The 12,389-nt window shown below is 55.9% G+C and overlaps 1 protein-coding gene across 8 annotated transcripts in view; it reads left to right on the forward strand.

Moving 5' to 3' along the window:
* PAPLN (papilin, proteoglycan like sulfated glycoprotein) overlaps positions 1-12,389 on the forward strand; it is a 43,163-nt gene that overhangs the window by 22,273 nt on the left and 8,501 nt on the right. For 5 of the 8 annotated variants that reach the window (XM_053224672.1, XM_053224670.1, XM_053224671.1 and 2 more), the window contains 12 exons: positions 576-656; positions 819-1,059; positions 2,055-2,175; positions 2,425-2,581; positions 3,644-4,121; positions 4,828-4,965; positions 5,072-5,196; positions 5,507-5,660; positions 6,224-6,361; positions 7,087-7,214; positions 7,299-7,407; positions 9,718-9,884. In XM_053224672.1, coding sequence (XP_053080647.1) covers positions 576-656; positions 819-1,059; positions 2,055-2,175; positions 2,425-2,581; positions 3,644-4,121; positions 4,828-4,965; positions 5,072-5,196; positions 5,507-5,660; positions 6,224-6,361; positions 7,087-7,214; positions 7,299-7,407; positions 9,718-9,884 — 2,037 coding nt within the window. Of the gene's footprint in view, positions 1-575; positions 657-818; positions 1,060-2,054; positions 2,176-2,424; positions 2,582-3,643; positions 4,122-4,827; positions 4,966-5,071; positions 5,197-5,506; positions 5,661-6,223; positions 6,362-7,086; positions 7,215-7,298; positions 7,408-9,717; positions 9,885-12,389 lie in introns of those variants that run through there. The other 3 variants (XM_027066089.2, XM_027066090.2, XR_008299506.1) reach the window with 2 other exon arrangements.

Genomic DNA, 12,389 nt, shown 5'->3' on the forward strand with positions numbered 1-12,389 from the left:
GGGTGGGAAGCAGAGAGGAGGAGAGACAGAATCCCAAGCAGGCTCTGCACCATCAGTGCAAAGCCCGATGTGGGGTTCGAACTCAAAAACTGGGATTGTGACCTGAGCAGAGATCAAGAGTAGGATGCTTAACGGACTGAGCCACCTAGGCACCCCTTTAAGATTTTAAAGTCATCTCCACACCCAGCGCAGGGCTCAAACTCACGACCCTGAGATCAAGAGTTGGCTGCTCTACCAACTGAGCCAGCCAGGTGCCCCACTTTGCCCATTTTTTAATTGGATTGTTTGTCTTTTCATCAGTTCAATCTAAAAGTATCATTGCTTTGTTTTACGTAGTTGGGATCAAACACCGATGCTAATTTTATATCTGGCTTTTCTTTTTGCGCAACATGTAACATTAGTGTTTTCTAGGACTAAAGACTCTTGAAACAGGGGAAGGGTGTTTTAGGAAATCACAGGTCTGCTCATTCTCGCTTCTGCTGTCCTGGGTGCCCCAGGTGCTGCCTGAGTGGTGGGGTGGGACCACGTGGTGGTTAGCGTGGCCATGGCGTGGCCTGACTGCCCACTCCCTGCAGGCGTCCCCAGCATGCAGGACATGCACACCAGCCCCAGGGATCCTCGCATATCTCTGGGGCCTCAGGCGGCCCCCACCTCAGGTGAGAAGCTCAGTGGAAGCCCCCAACACAGGGCCCTGGAGATGGAGGTTGGGGGGGGTAGGTGGTTTAGGGGGGCTGGGGAGAGGTAGGTCTGGTGTGGACATAGATGGAGAGGTGTCCAGGCGGACACCTCATGTGTCTTTTGCTTCCTCTTCTTTCTAGATTCCAGAGGCCAGTGGTGGGCCCGTCAAGAGCAGCCCTCGGCCCAAGGAAACCCCACAGGAGCCCAGGGCCTCCACCTGCCAGCCCCAGCCCCCTCTTTTCAGCAATCCCCACACAGACAGTCTGGCTTGGCACCCCACAACTGCAGACTCAGCCCCTATGGGTGCTGTCCTGATGGCCACACTGTATCTCTTGGGCCACAGTGGCAGGGCTGTCCTGGGGCCTCATGTCAGCAGAGCAGGTAGGTGCCTCTTCCTCTTCACCAAGTCAAAGAAGGGAGATGGGGCCGGGGGATGGTATCTGATGGGCAGGGCAGCGACTCCGAGCAGAGAGGGGGTGGGGTTTGCAGAGCTCAGAGATGGGACTTCCGAGGTGTTATCTCCCAGCTGCCCTGATTGTGCAGTCTTGGGGACTCTGCTTCCTGTCACTACCTTCCTAATGTGCAGAGTGGGGGTAAGAATTTCCGCTTTCGCTACCGAAGTCAGCCCGTTGAGGTGTAGCCTGAGGCTCTGGGAAGGCACGTGGGATAGAATTCTAGCTTCCAGATCCAAACCAGGCTACCGGTCTCTCCGGGGCTGGGGCGCTGAGAGCCCAGACTTTGGGGCCAGCAGCCCGGTGGCGATCTATCCGCTGTGTGCTGCGTGATCAGGGCAAGTTATTCCTTTGGTCTTGGCTTCCTCTGTGAGACTGGGAACAGTGACAGCCACAGGCCGGGTTGCCGTGAGGATGGAACCATCCCAGGGTGCCTGGCACACGGAAGGAGCTCTGATGTGTTCCTCTTTCCCCTTCCTTCCCGTCTTGTGGTTGACAGAGCTGAAACAGGAGGAGGGCTCTGCTCACCCCTCTTTTCCCCATCCCCCATCTGCTGCGATTTTGTAAAACCTACCCGGGAAGCCAAGATTTGTGCAGGCTTAGTGAATTTTCTCCTCGGTTAGGGGTTTCCGCCTTGGGTAGGAGTTGAGGAACCGTCAGGTATCAGGAGACACGGCCCTGCTTATCGTGTTACTGCTGTGTCCCTGGCTGCCACTGAGTGGTTGGTGGATGTGGCTTGGCATGCAGAATGGTATGCCCCATGTGGAAGGACACGGTGTCTTCCGTTCGGATCCTCAACTGCTCAGCTCCCAGCGTAGGGAGCCTCAGAGCCCAGTTTCCAGGATGCTGGAAGCTCGGGGGATCCCGTGAGGGTGGGGATCAGGGGTTGGGTGGTGACGAGACTGCTGTGTGATGCTTGTCTAGGTACGGGTGCTGCCCTGATGGGGTGTCTGTGGCTGAGGGGCCCCATCAAGCTGGCTGTGCAGCATCTTACAGCAGTGATAAGACCGGGAGAAGGCCGGTGTCGAGAGCAGTGGCTTCCACAGTAAGTGTCTGGTTCACATGAGTGGGCAGGAGTCCCGCACCTGTTCAGCGCCACTGTGATCCAGACTCTCTGCACTTGGGCTTCAGATACGGGCCTAGGCTGGAGTGGGGGTGTGTGTGTGCAGGGGGGTCCATCTGACCTTCCCCTGAGGCTGAGGTACTGCAATTCTGTCCCTCCCTCTTCCTGTCCTCCTTCCCCAGGCAGCCTAGAGTCCCTACCAAGAGCCAGACCTATTCCCAACTTTCCCAGTCTGGGTTTCCTCCGCAGGCTCCCAAGGCCCACCAGCCCCAGGCTCAGCAGAAGGAGCCCAGTGAGTGCCAGGGCTCCCGGTTTGGCTGTTGCTATGATAATGTGGCCTCTGCTGCTGGTCCTCTTGGGGAAGGCTGTGTGGGCCAGCCCGGCTATGGTGAGTGGATGCCCCTTCATCCTTCCTGGTGAGTAGGCTGTGGTCCCGCTTTGCCCCCCTTAACCACCACAGAGCCCCACCCAGATCTTCCTACCAGCTCAGTTATTCATTCATTTCTTTGACAAATATTTACTGATCACCTGCTAGGTGCCAGGTCAGAGAACAGTGCCATATTGTTCTTGTTTCCAACAGTTTGCATTTGAAACCATCTGACTGCTGTGGGAGTTGGGGAGAATTGTAGGCAGGGCGCCCACAGACAAGGAAGGCTTGTCCTGCCCTGCCCCCACCATGGGGGCTCAGCCCCTTCCAGAGGCAGAGATGGTATAGGGTGGTCAGAGCCCAGATGGACAGGGATGTCCCCACCCTGCCTGGGATGAGTCCTAGAGGGAGGTCATTGAGACTGGAGTGTGGGATATGTGGGTGGCACCGGCAGGGACCCTCATGGGGACCTCAAAAGCCAGATGGGCTGGTGGTCAGAGTCTGCAGGAGGCTGGTCCCTGGATGGGACCCCCGCAGGGGCCAGCCACAGTCACCTCTGTGTCTGTAGAGAGGCAGAGCAGGGCTGTGCTGGGAAGGTAGGCCATTAAAACAGGCTGGCTGGGGGCTGGAGGCGGGTCCAGAGGCTGGGCCTCTTCACAGATGTCCCTGCGAGCTGAGGGCTGGGTTCTTATCGCGAGCTAATTACATCAAAGCCAAGCTCGGTGCGTGTGTGTACTCTAGGGACCTGGGTCAGGCATGGGGAGGGGCATGAGGGAGCCAGTCCAGGTTGCTCATGGCCCTGACCTTCTGAAGCGCTCTAGTTCTGTGGGTGGAGGTGGACGGGCTGATCCCGGAGGCTGCTGGTGATCCCAGCCCAGGTAGGTCTGGGCAGTGAGCAGACTGTCCCCAGGGCTAGGTCAGGGGCCCAGACAGGGGTGTAGACCCGCTCTGTGAACTTGGGAAGAGCCTGGCTCCCATATCTGAGGCTGAGGGGGCGGTGGGCAGTTCTTGGCAGAGCTCTGCCGGGGCAGTATCTGCAGCCTGATGGCCTGCCCCCTCCCTGCCCCTTCCCTGCCCCCTCAGCCTACCCTGTGCGGTGCCTGCTGCCCAGTGCCCATGGTTCCTGCACGGACTGGGCCGCCCGCTGGTACTTCGTCCCCTCCGTGGGCCAGTGTAACCGCTTCTGGTATGGCGGGTGCCATGGCAACGGCAATAACTTTGCCTCCGAAGAGGAGTGCGTGAGCAGCTGCCGGGGACGTCAACAGGAGCCCCCCAGACCTGAGCCTGGGGCCTCTGGCCAGAGCACCCATAGAGACGGTGGTGGCAGCGGTCCTGGAGGCCAGCAAGAGGCTGGCGGGCACAGGACGGGGGCCACAGTCCAGACGAGGCCCTTGCCTTCTGGTGGCCTCTGGTGGCGAGACCGAGAGCCTGGGCCTGGAGAGGAGGGCCACGCCCAGGCCTTTGGAGAGAGGCCCCTGGGCCAGGAGCTTGGGCCCAGTGCCCCTGGACTGGGCGGAGATGCCGGGAGGCCAGCGGCGCCCTCCCACAGCTCTTCCTACAGGTGAGGCCTACCTTCCCCAGGTCAGGAGCTGCGCCCATTGGAGCTCAAACCCTGAAGTCCGCAGATCCTCCCGCCCCATCCCTAACCTCAAATCCTCCAAATGGTCTTGCCTGGGGGGGCCTTTGCCAATAGATGGTGGGTGCCTGGGTCTGATCTTGCCGGGACGCCCCGGGGCCTGTCTAGTTGGAAAAGCTTGCAGGCTTCGTGACCTTTGGCAACTCATCCAACTTCTCCAAGCCTCCGTTTCTTGACCTGCAAAATGGTGATATTCTCTCTTAGATTTCGTATGGGTTCCACAGTCTTGGGACTATGTCCTATTAATGAGACTTTTGGGGAGAATAGAAACAAATAAGTAAAACTTGAAATTCCAAAGGGATCAAGCAGTGGTTTAGTTCTACACGGGAATCTGGTGTGAGCTCTCTCTCCCGACCTCTCCACGCCCTGGGCTCTGTACCTCCCTTGCTGCTGTTGCAGGACCAGGTTGAGGTAGCTACGTCCAAGGGCATGGTGGGGAGCCGGGGTGGGGGTGGAGTGAATTCCTGAGGCCACGGGCTTCTAGAGCTGGGCCTCCCAGGGGACCCTGTGACCCCAAAGGTGCCTGAGACAGGATGGGCACCGAGCTCTCTGTGGTGGGACACTGATGGAGGGGGGGTCCCTGGCCCTGGCGCTTGTGTTGTTAGTGCAGGTTCTCACCCCCACTTCCCAGGATCAGCTTGGCAGGCTCAGAGCCAGCCCTGGTGCAGGCGGCCCTGGGGCACTTAGTGCGCCTCTTCTGTCAAGACGACACCTCCCCGGAGCCCCATGCCAGGTGGCAGAAAGATGGGCGGCCCATCTCCTCTGACAGGTGATCTCCCCTGGGATGGGAGGGTGCAGGCAGGGTTACGGTAGGAGCACTCTGGTAGGAGCACTGGGGCCTGAGAGGGCCTGGGCTCACTGTCCTCCTCATTCAGGCACAAGCTGCAGCCCGATGGCTCCCTGGTCATCAGTCCCCTGCGGGCAGAGGACACTGGCACCTACAGCTGTGGCAGCAGCAGGCCAGGCCGTGACTCTCAGAAGATCCAGCTTCGTGTCACAGGTCTTTGTCCCCACCCCACGCCCAGCGGAACAGGTCTCCGTCCCCACCCCACACCCAGAGGATTGTCATGGCCCCAGGTGGGAGGCGCTGGCTGGGAGGGCCTGAGCCAGGGTGCTCCCACGCTGGAGGGGCCCCCACGCTGGAGGGGCCCCTTCTGCTGGCAGGGACCACGTGCTCCAGTTGGGCCAAGGTGGATGTCTTCCCCCTTGTGACCCTCATTTTTCCACACGTCCCTGGCCAGCCTCGTGGCCCTTCCTTCCTTCCACTGCATTCCCCCCACAGCTCACCCCTTCTCCTGGCCTCATGACAGGGGGTGACGTGGCCGTGCTGTCTGAGGCTGAGCCAAGGCCCTTCCCTCAGACCAGGGACCCAGCCCAGGGCCACAGTCCTCGGGAGTCCAGCCTAGTGGGGAACGCGGGGGGCCTGGGGGCCGTCTCCTCCCTGCAGATTCGGCCCACGACCAGGTAACAGTGCAGCAACGCCATTCTGCTCTCAGCCTACCCCACTGGAGGGCCAGGGCCAATGGGGGTCCCAGTGGTGAAAGGAAGGGAGAGTGGATGGGGTCACAGGGCTCTGCCGGGCAAGGACTAGGGAGGTGGAAAGGGAGCCCTCTTCCCTTCCCCAAACAGTTGAGACTGGCCCATGGCCCAGGGCACAGGAGCTGAGGGAAGGGAAGCAGAGCAGGAGCTGGAGAGCCTGAGATGGCCTTGATGGGAGTTTATAGAGGGGTTGCAGAAGGCTGGAGGGGCCCAAGTCAAAGTGCCTTGTGCAGGGCAGATGTGCAGGATCTCAAAGCAGATGTGCAGGGCAGGGAGCAGACAGTCAAGATTCTGGGGTGGTGGTTGGGGGTGGGGAAAGCGAGAAAGCTGGAGGTGGCTTTTAGACTGCCCCGGGGACATGGGTGATGTCCTGACCAGCACAGAGCAGCTTTCTTAGGAAGCTGAATGTGGCTGGAGAGGGAGAAGGGGTCAGATGCTTGTGCAGACAGAGTCCCCCCTCTCATGGCTGTGGGGTGCTTGTTCTGCAGGCTGCTTCTGGACAGGAACCAGCCTAGGGTGGTGGACGCCCATCCAGGTCAGCGGATCTGGTTGACCTGTCGTGCTGAGGGCTTCCCACCCCCAGCCATTGAGTGGCAAAGAGATGGGCAGCCCCTCTCTTCCCCCAGGTTTGTTCAGCTCCTCTCTTCCCCTTCCTGTCCCGCCTTTAGCCCCTGACCCTGTCCAGGCCTCAGGGGAGGGAGCTGCCAGGTGCCACCTCTGGTCAGTCCTGAGCAGGACTCCAGGGGCTCTTGAGAGAGGATACCGCTGGGGGTAGGGCTCCTTGGGCAGACCAACATTTGGGTTTCTGGGTCTTTCCACTGTGGTTAGTGGACAGAAGTAACAGGCTAGCTAAGGAGAGGTGATGGCTGAGGGACAAAATGGAGGCAGACCCATTTCTGGCTGTAACCATAACAGCATGGGCATGTATCGTGCCCATTAGGAGTATGAGGCTTGTTCTCTATCATACAGTCTTCAGGAGAGCCATGTGGAGGTAGGTGCTATTTTATCCCCATTTTACACACAGGAGTTTAACACACCATACAGCTCCTAAGTGGCAGAACCAAGATTTGAGTCTACTGAATGAGCACAGCAAGAACTAGAAACCCAAACCAGAATTATTTTGTATTTGGAGACTGGAAATGGTTTATTGCCAGGCTTAAAAGTCAGGTACCTTCAGGTAAACGAGAGAGCTCAGCATCTGGAGGACCTCAGGGCCTAAGGTTAGATTTGCTCAGACCCCACTGAAAGGGCCACTCAGCCTCTTATGGGGAAAGGAAGACCCTGCCCCACCCCACCCCCATTTCTTCCAGCCCCTTGGGGGAGGAGCTACCTGACTGTGCTTTGTCTCTAGACACCAGCTGCAGCCCGATGGCTCTCTGGTCATCAGCCACGTGGCTCTGGAAGATGGCGGCTTCTATGCCTGTGTCGCTTTCAACGGGCAGGACCGAGACCAGAGATGGGTCCAGCTCAGAGTTCTGGGTGAGGTGGCAGTCCTGAGGGTCAGGTGGCACAGGTGGGGCAGGACTGGTGTGGGTGGCTGACAATGCCTCCTCCTTGCCCTAGGGGAGCTGGCCATCACAGAGCTGCCCTCTACTATGCTGGTGCCAGAGGGTGACACGGCCAGGCTGCTATGCGTGGTGACAGGAGAAAGTGTAAACATCAGGTGGTCCAGGTAAGGCTCTATTCCAGGCAGGCCTGGCCCTCAGAGGCTTGTAGTTTGGAGAAGACGCTCACCTTTCTGCAGCGATACTGCTGTTCCCCACTGCCCGCGGCCTTCATTCTTCAACTCCTACCCGCAGGCCTGGTGGCAGCACCCCCTTCCCTACACAGCGGGGCCCCACAGGACTGCTCTCTTTCTTTTGGTCGGGCTACACCAGGGTCTCTCAACCTCGGCACTCTTGACATTTCAGACCTGATAACTTTTGGTGGTTGGGGCAGTTCTGTGTATTGTAGGGTGTTCAGCAGCATCCAGGCCACCCACCCACTAGATGCCAGTAGTACTTCTTCCCAAGTCATGACAGTTGACAGTATCTGGAGATGGGGGTAGAGAACCACTGGGTATACTCAGCTGTGGGGACTTCAGTGTCGTTTACACCAGATCAGTTGCTCTTTTATTCGTTCATTCCTTCTTTCAGCAACTTTTTTTTTTGGCCCCCTTCCTCCTTGCAGTGTGTCAGCAATAGCCTAGGCTCTGAGGGTCTTGGGGGTAATCTGAGCCCCCCAGATACTCCCCAGGCAGGAGATAGCCCTGTGTCCCCTGAGCTCTAGAGGTCTGCCATCAGTGCTATCTGTGCACAGAGCGCTGAGGCTGCCTTCTATCTGGGGGAATCAAGGGGTGGCAACGCAGGTGACTTTGGCTGAGCCTTAAAGGCTGAGGAGGGGAAGGATGTTCTTGATCAAGCCTCAGAGGTGAGTACTGGAGAGATGATGTCAGGATGGGAAGGGGCCTGCACGCAGGAGGGAGGCAGGGAGCCTCCGTAGGCTTTTCAGCAGTTGTTCTTGGTGCAGGCCTACCTTGATCAGGTGGGGCCTCTGATTACCCTTTCAAGCTTCTGTCTTCAATTTTGCTTCTCCTTGATCTTACCAGCAGCAAACATGCTCAGGAGCCCCCGCTTTCAAAGCATAACATAAAAGATACCCTCCTCTGACCCTGTATTTCCCTGCAGACCCTGGCCTCATCTGGAGTCTCCCCCTCACAGTATGGCTGTTCATACTGGGGGTCTCCACCTGTTCACCCCCTACTCACAGCTCAGTCCTTGCACAGGGGCTCACATCCACCCACCACTCCAGGATACTGACCTGTTCCTAAACGTTCTGGATGTTATCTCAGTCCCCACATGACCTGAGAGGTGTTCTTCTGCTGACCATTTGCACCTCCTGACATGCTCCCTCCTCTTGGCTCCAGGAAACTACTGTTTTCTGGTGTTCTTCCTTCTCTGGCTGCTGCTTCTGTTTTCCTGGCTGGTTTACCTTTTCACACCAATGTCTCGGAGGCGGATGCACCTCAGGGTCTGTCCTTGGTCCTTGGCTTGTCTAACTTCACCTTGGGCAACCTTGTTGACACGTGGCTTCCAGGGCCACCCAGTGCTGATAGACTATCTGGGTCCAGACCTCAAATCCAATGCCTCTTTGTATCTCATGGGCACCCAGAATGCCAAATGGTGGAAAAGAACACTCACCGTTGACCTGTCCTCCCCACCCTGGATCTCCCCATGGTGGAGGGGCACCGCCATTACCCAGCAACCCTGAATAACCACTGTGGTCCTTCATTTCTCCTCCCTTACCTTGCACATCCTCCCCTTACCCATGTGTGCACTTCTGTAGGAGTTACTTTCCTGCTCTCTGCTTTCAGGCTTGTCCTAGGCCCAGTCATCCAAGGGCAGATACTCTGTCAGTCCTGCTTAGTTCACACTCTTCCATTCCCCCCAGGGTCCAGTCCAAACTCCCATTGAGGCCTTGTCCACTTCTCTCCCTGCTCTGACCATGGCCTCTGCCTTCCAGCTCCCAAGTCCCTTTGTTCTCCCGTTGCCTGGCCAGCTGCTCCTCCTCATTCTCAAGTCGGGTCTCAGCTCTGTCTTCCTCAGGGAGGGTGCCCCTAAACACCTACCCCAGTACCCTCAAGGCAGGGAGCGGTTACGTCGCTTGCCCAGCACAGGGCCCGGCACCACACAGCTGCTGGAAAGACTGTTGTTGATAAAAAGTGAGAGTGGGGCTTCCCTTGTGGGTAAGAGGCAAATTCATGGTAATTTAGACCAGTGTGCTCAGTTGGGGTGAGTTCCCTCTACTTTTGAGTTATTTTGCTCTGATAGTGTTCTTTTTGGCACCTGGCCCATCTCTTTCTTGAAGTGAGGGTCCTCTGTCCACAGTGATTACCTCCTCCCTTTGTCTCTGGGCTCTGGGGCGCTGGGAGTGGCAGCATGGCCTCCCAGGGCCTCAAGACCAGAGGCCGTGGATGGCTCTCCCAGTGTCCTGTCCCCTTCAGGAATGGGCTGCCGGTGCGGGCCGACGGGCATCGAGTCTACCAGTCCCCAGATGGCACACTGCTGATCCACAACCTGCAGCCCAGAGACGAGGGCTCCTACACGTGCAGTGCCTACCGTGGAAGCCAGGCAGTCAGCCGCAGCACGGAGGTGAAGGTGGGCCCGCCGGGTAAGAGGCCCACCCCAGGGACTCACTTGTTCCCGAAAGCCGGCTTTGTGCTGCGCAGGTCTGAGTGACTCTAGTCTGAGTCCTGGCTCACTCTGCCGGTTCCTGGTAGTGTCACCTGTGGCAAGGGGCTCTCCTGAGCCTCCCTCTTCTCACATATACAGAGGGCTATTCCACCACCTGAGAGGGCTGCGGTGAGGTGAGGGAAATAATGCAGATGATGGGCATCTGGTAATAGCTTAATAGATGACGTTAAATATTTAGACTTACTGATCTTGAGAAGTAGGATATGTAATACTTACGGCAGACCATTAAGTCTGTCCATTCTAATTAGGGTGGCAAAAAGTGCTCCTATGATTGAGAAGTGCCTTCATGGCCCTTTGACCATATAACTCAGAAAGAGAAGGGCAACTATTAGTATCGTCATCTTACAAATGAGACAGATATCCAGAGACCTTACGTGATGTCTCCACAAGTCACACGGCAAATTAGTGGCCCAGTTGGGACTACAACCTAGTCCTCATATTTAATTTTCTTTTCCCTAAAGTATCACACCTGTTACTGGGCAGTTTGATATTTTAGTTTTATATTCTCTAGCTCTTGCTCTGAGTTACATTTCAATAAACCTAAGCACCATATCACAAAACAATTAGTTTCATACCACTAAGAAAAACATGCTGTTAAAGACACAGTGCTAAGAGACCATCAATTCAGATGCAGTCTAATTTCAGAGGTGTTAATTTGGAGATGCACTTATTTTCACACTTTGAGAAGATGGATTCATAAGAGCCCTATATTCAAATAAGCCAGAAGGAAGGGGGCAGAGGAGGCTCTGCCCTGTGCCCAGCCTGCCCTTCCACGTGTCCTTGGTCTGGGTTCATGGATTGCCTGGACAGCAGGGCAGTGCCCCAGGCCGAGCCACCAGTTCTCAGGAGGCCTCCAGCAGGCTTGGGGGAAAGGTGCCAGGGCCTTTCCTGTCCGCCTGGATGTTCACAGCAATCAGGGCTGCAGCACTGCACCAAGAGTGTTGTTTTAGCAAGGGCTGTCAGGCCTGGCTGCCGCCTGTCTGCTACGCCGAAGGTGGGAACTGGCCAGTGCTAGAGGATGAAGGTCTGCGGTAGAAATGCTGCTTAGTGGATCAGACTGACATGTAGGCTTCCAGTTTGTGAGCTCCTTAGGACAGCCACTGGGATTCGAGTCCCCAGGTCAGTGCCTGGCATCACTAGGTGCTCAGGCTTGGTGACTGCGTGCGTGTGTGCATGAAGGCATTACTTTGGCAAAAACACTGTGCTGCAGGGGCCGCTTCTCATCTCTACTGTGCCCAGCATACTGATCTCTTGTCTACATACCAACCAAACTTAACAAGACTCTAGATAAACCAGAATGCGGATTTATGTGAGAAAAAGAGCTGTCAGAGGAGCCAGGTGTTCATGTTTGTGATTAATTGTAGATCTGTCTACAGGAGAAGCCGAATTATAATGAGAACCTTGCTTGAGGGCAAAGTCTGGTGGGGCTCCTGCTGATGTGTGGTTGTAAGCTGAAATGGTCTGGCATGATGGGCCTCCCGGACAGGAGAGGAGCCGTCGGAGTCAGGCTCCTGCCCTCTGCTGGAAGAGTGTTGCTAATCTTAGATATTTTGTGGGCACCTTTCATGCTTAGAAGCGGTCTCTCCTGTCTTTGTATTCATTCTGATTAGGCTGCAGACTTCTGCTCTCACCTGTTTATGCTTTTTGTAGGGTCTCACTGCTTGAGGCTGCCTCATGCCTCACTCTGCCCTATTCATGGTCTGGTGGCATACTGCAATTAATGTTAGCATCAGAGTAGGGGGTCTTGACCTAGTCTTGCTCTGGTGTAAGGGACATACTTCTTTTGAGGACCTCTCAACCTTCTTGCCTAAAAGACTTGCCTAAAACACTGTAAGGATAGAACATAGGGCATCACTCACTTTTTTGAATGAGAGGGAATGAGGCTATGGAACAAAACACAGGTAAGTACTCAAATTTTAGCCACAGTTACTGTGTGCCCAAGGTGCTATTATCATCTCCATTTCAGATGAGGAAACACAGGCAGAGAGCTTAAGTAACTTGCCCAAAGTCACCCAGCTGGGGAATAGGAGAGCCAGGATTGTGCTCAGGCCTTCTGGCTCCAGAGCTGGTGTGCTTAACCATCATGTGGGACCCCAAACCTCTGGGCCCTGTGATAGGCCCCCGGGCTGCAACTGCTCAGAGAAAGTTGATGCCAGAGTGACAGATTTCTTAATATGTACAAATGGCTTGCTATTTATGTAAATGTAGGTACAGTTGATGCTTGAGCAACACAGGGATTGGTGTGCCAATACTCTTTGCAAAAATCTGGGTATAATTTTGACTCTCCAAAAATTTTACTAATAGCCTGTTGATCAAAGCCTTACTGATAACACATATTGTATATGTATTATATAGTGTATTCTTACAACAAAGAGAAATTGTTGAGAAAATCAAAGGAAATACAGTACTGTATACAGTATTC

The sequence above is a fragment of the Acinonyx jubatus genome, chromosome B3 (genome assembly GCF_027475565.1).
Source record: "Acinonyx jubatus isolate Ajub_Pintada_27869175 chromosome B3, VMU_Ajub_asm_v1.0, whole genome shotgun sequence".
NCBI classification, from domain to species: Eukaryota; Metazoa; Chordata; class Mammalia; order Carnivora; family Felidae; genus Acinonyx; species Acinonyx jubatus.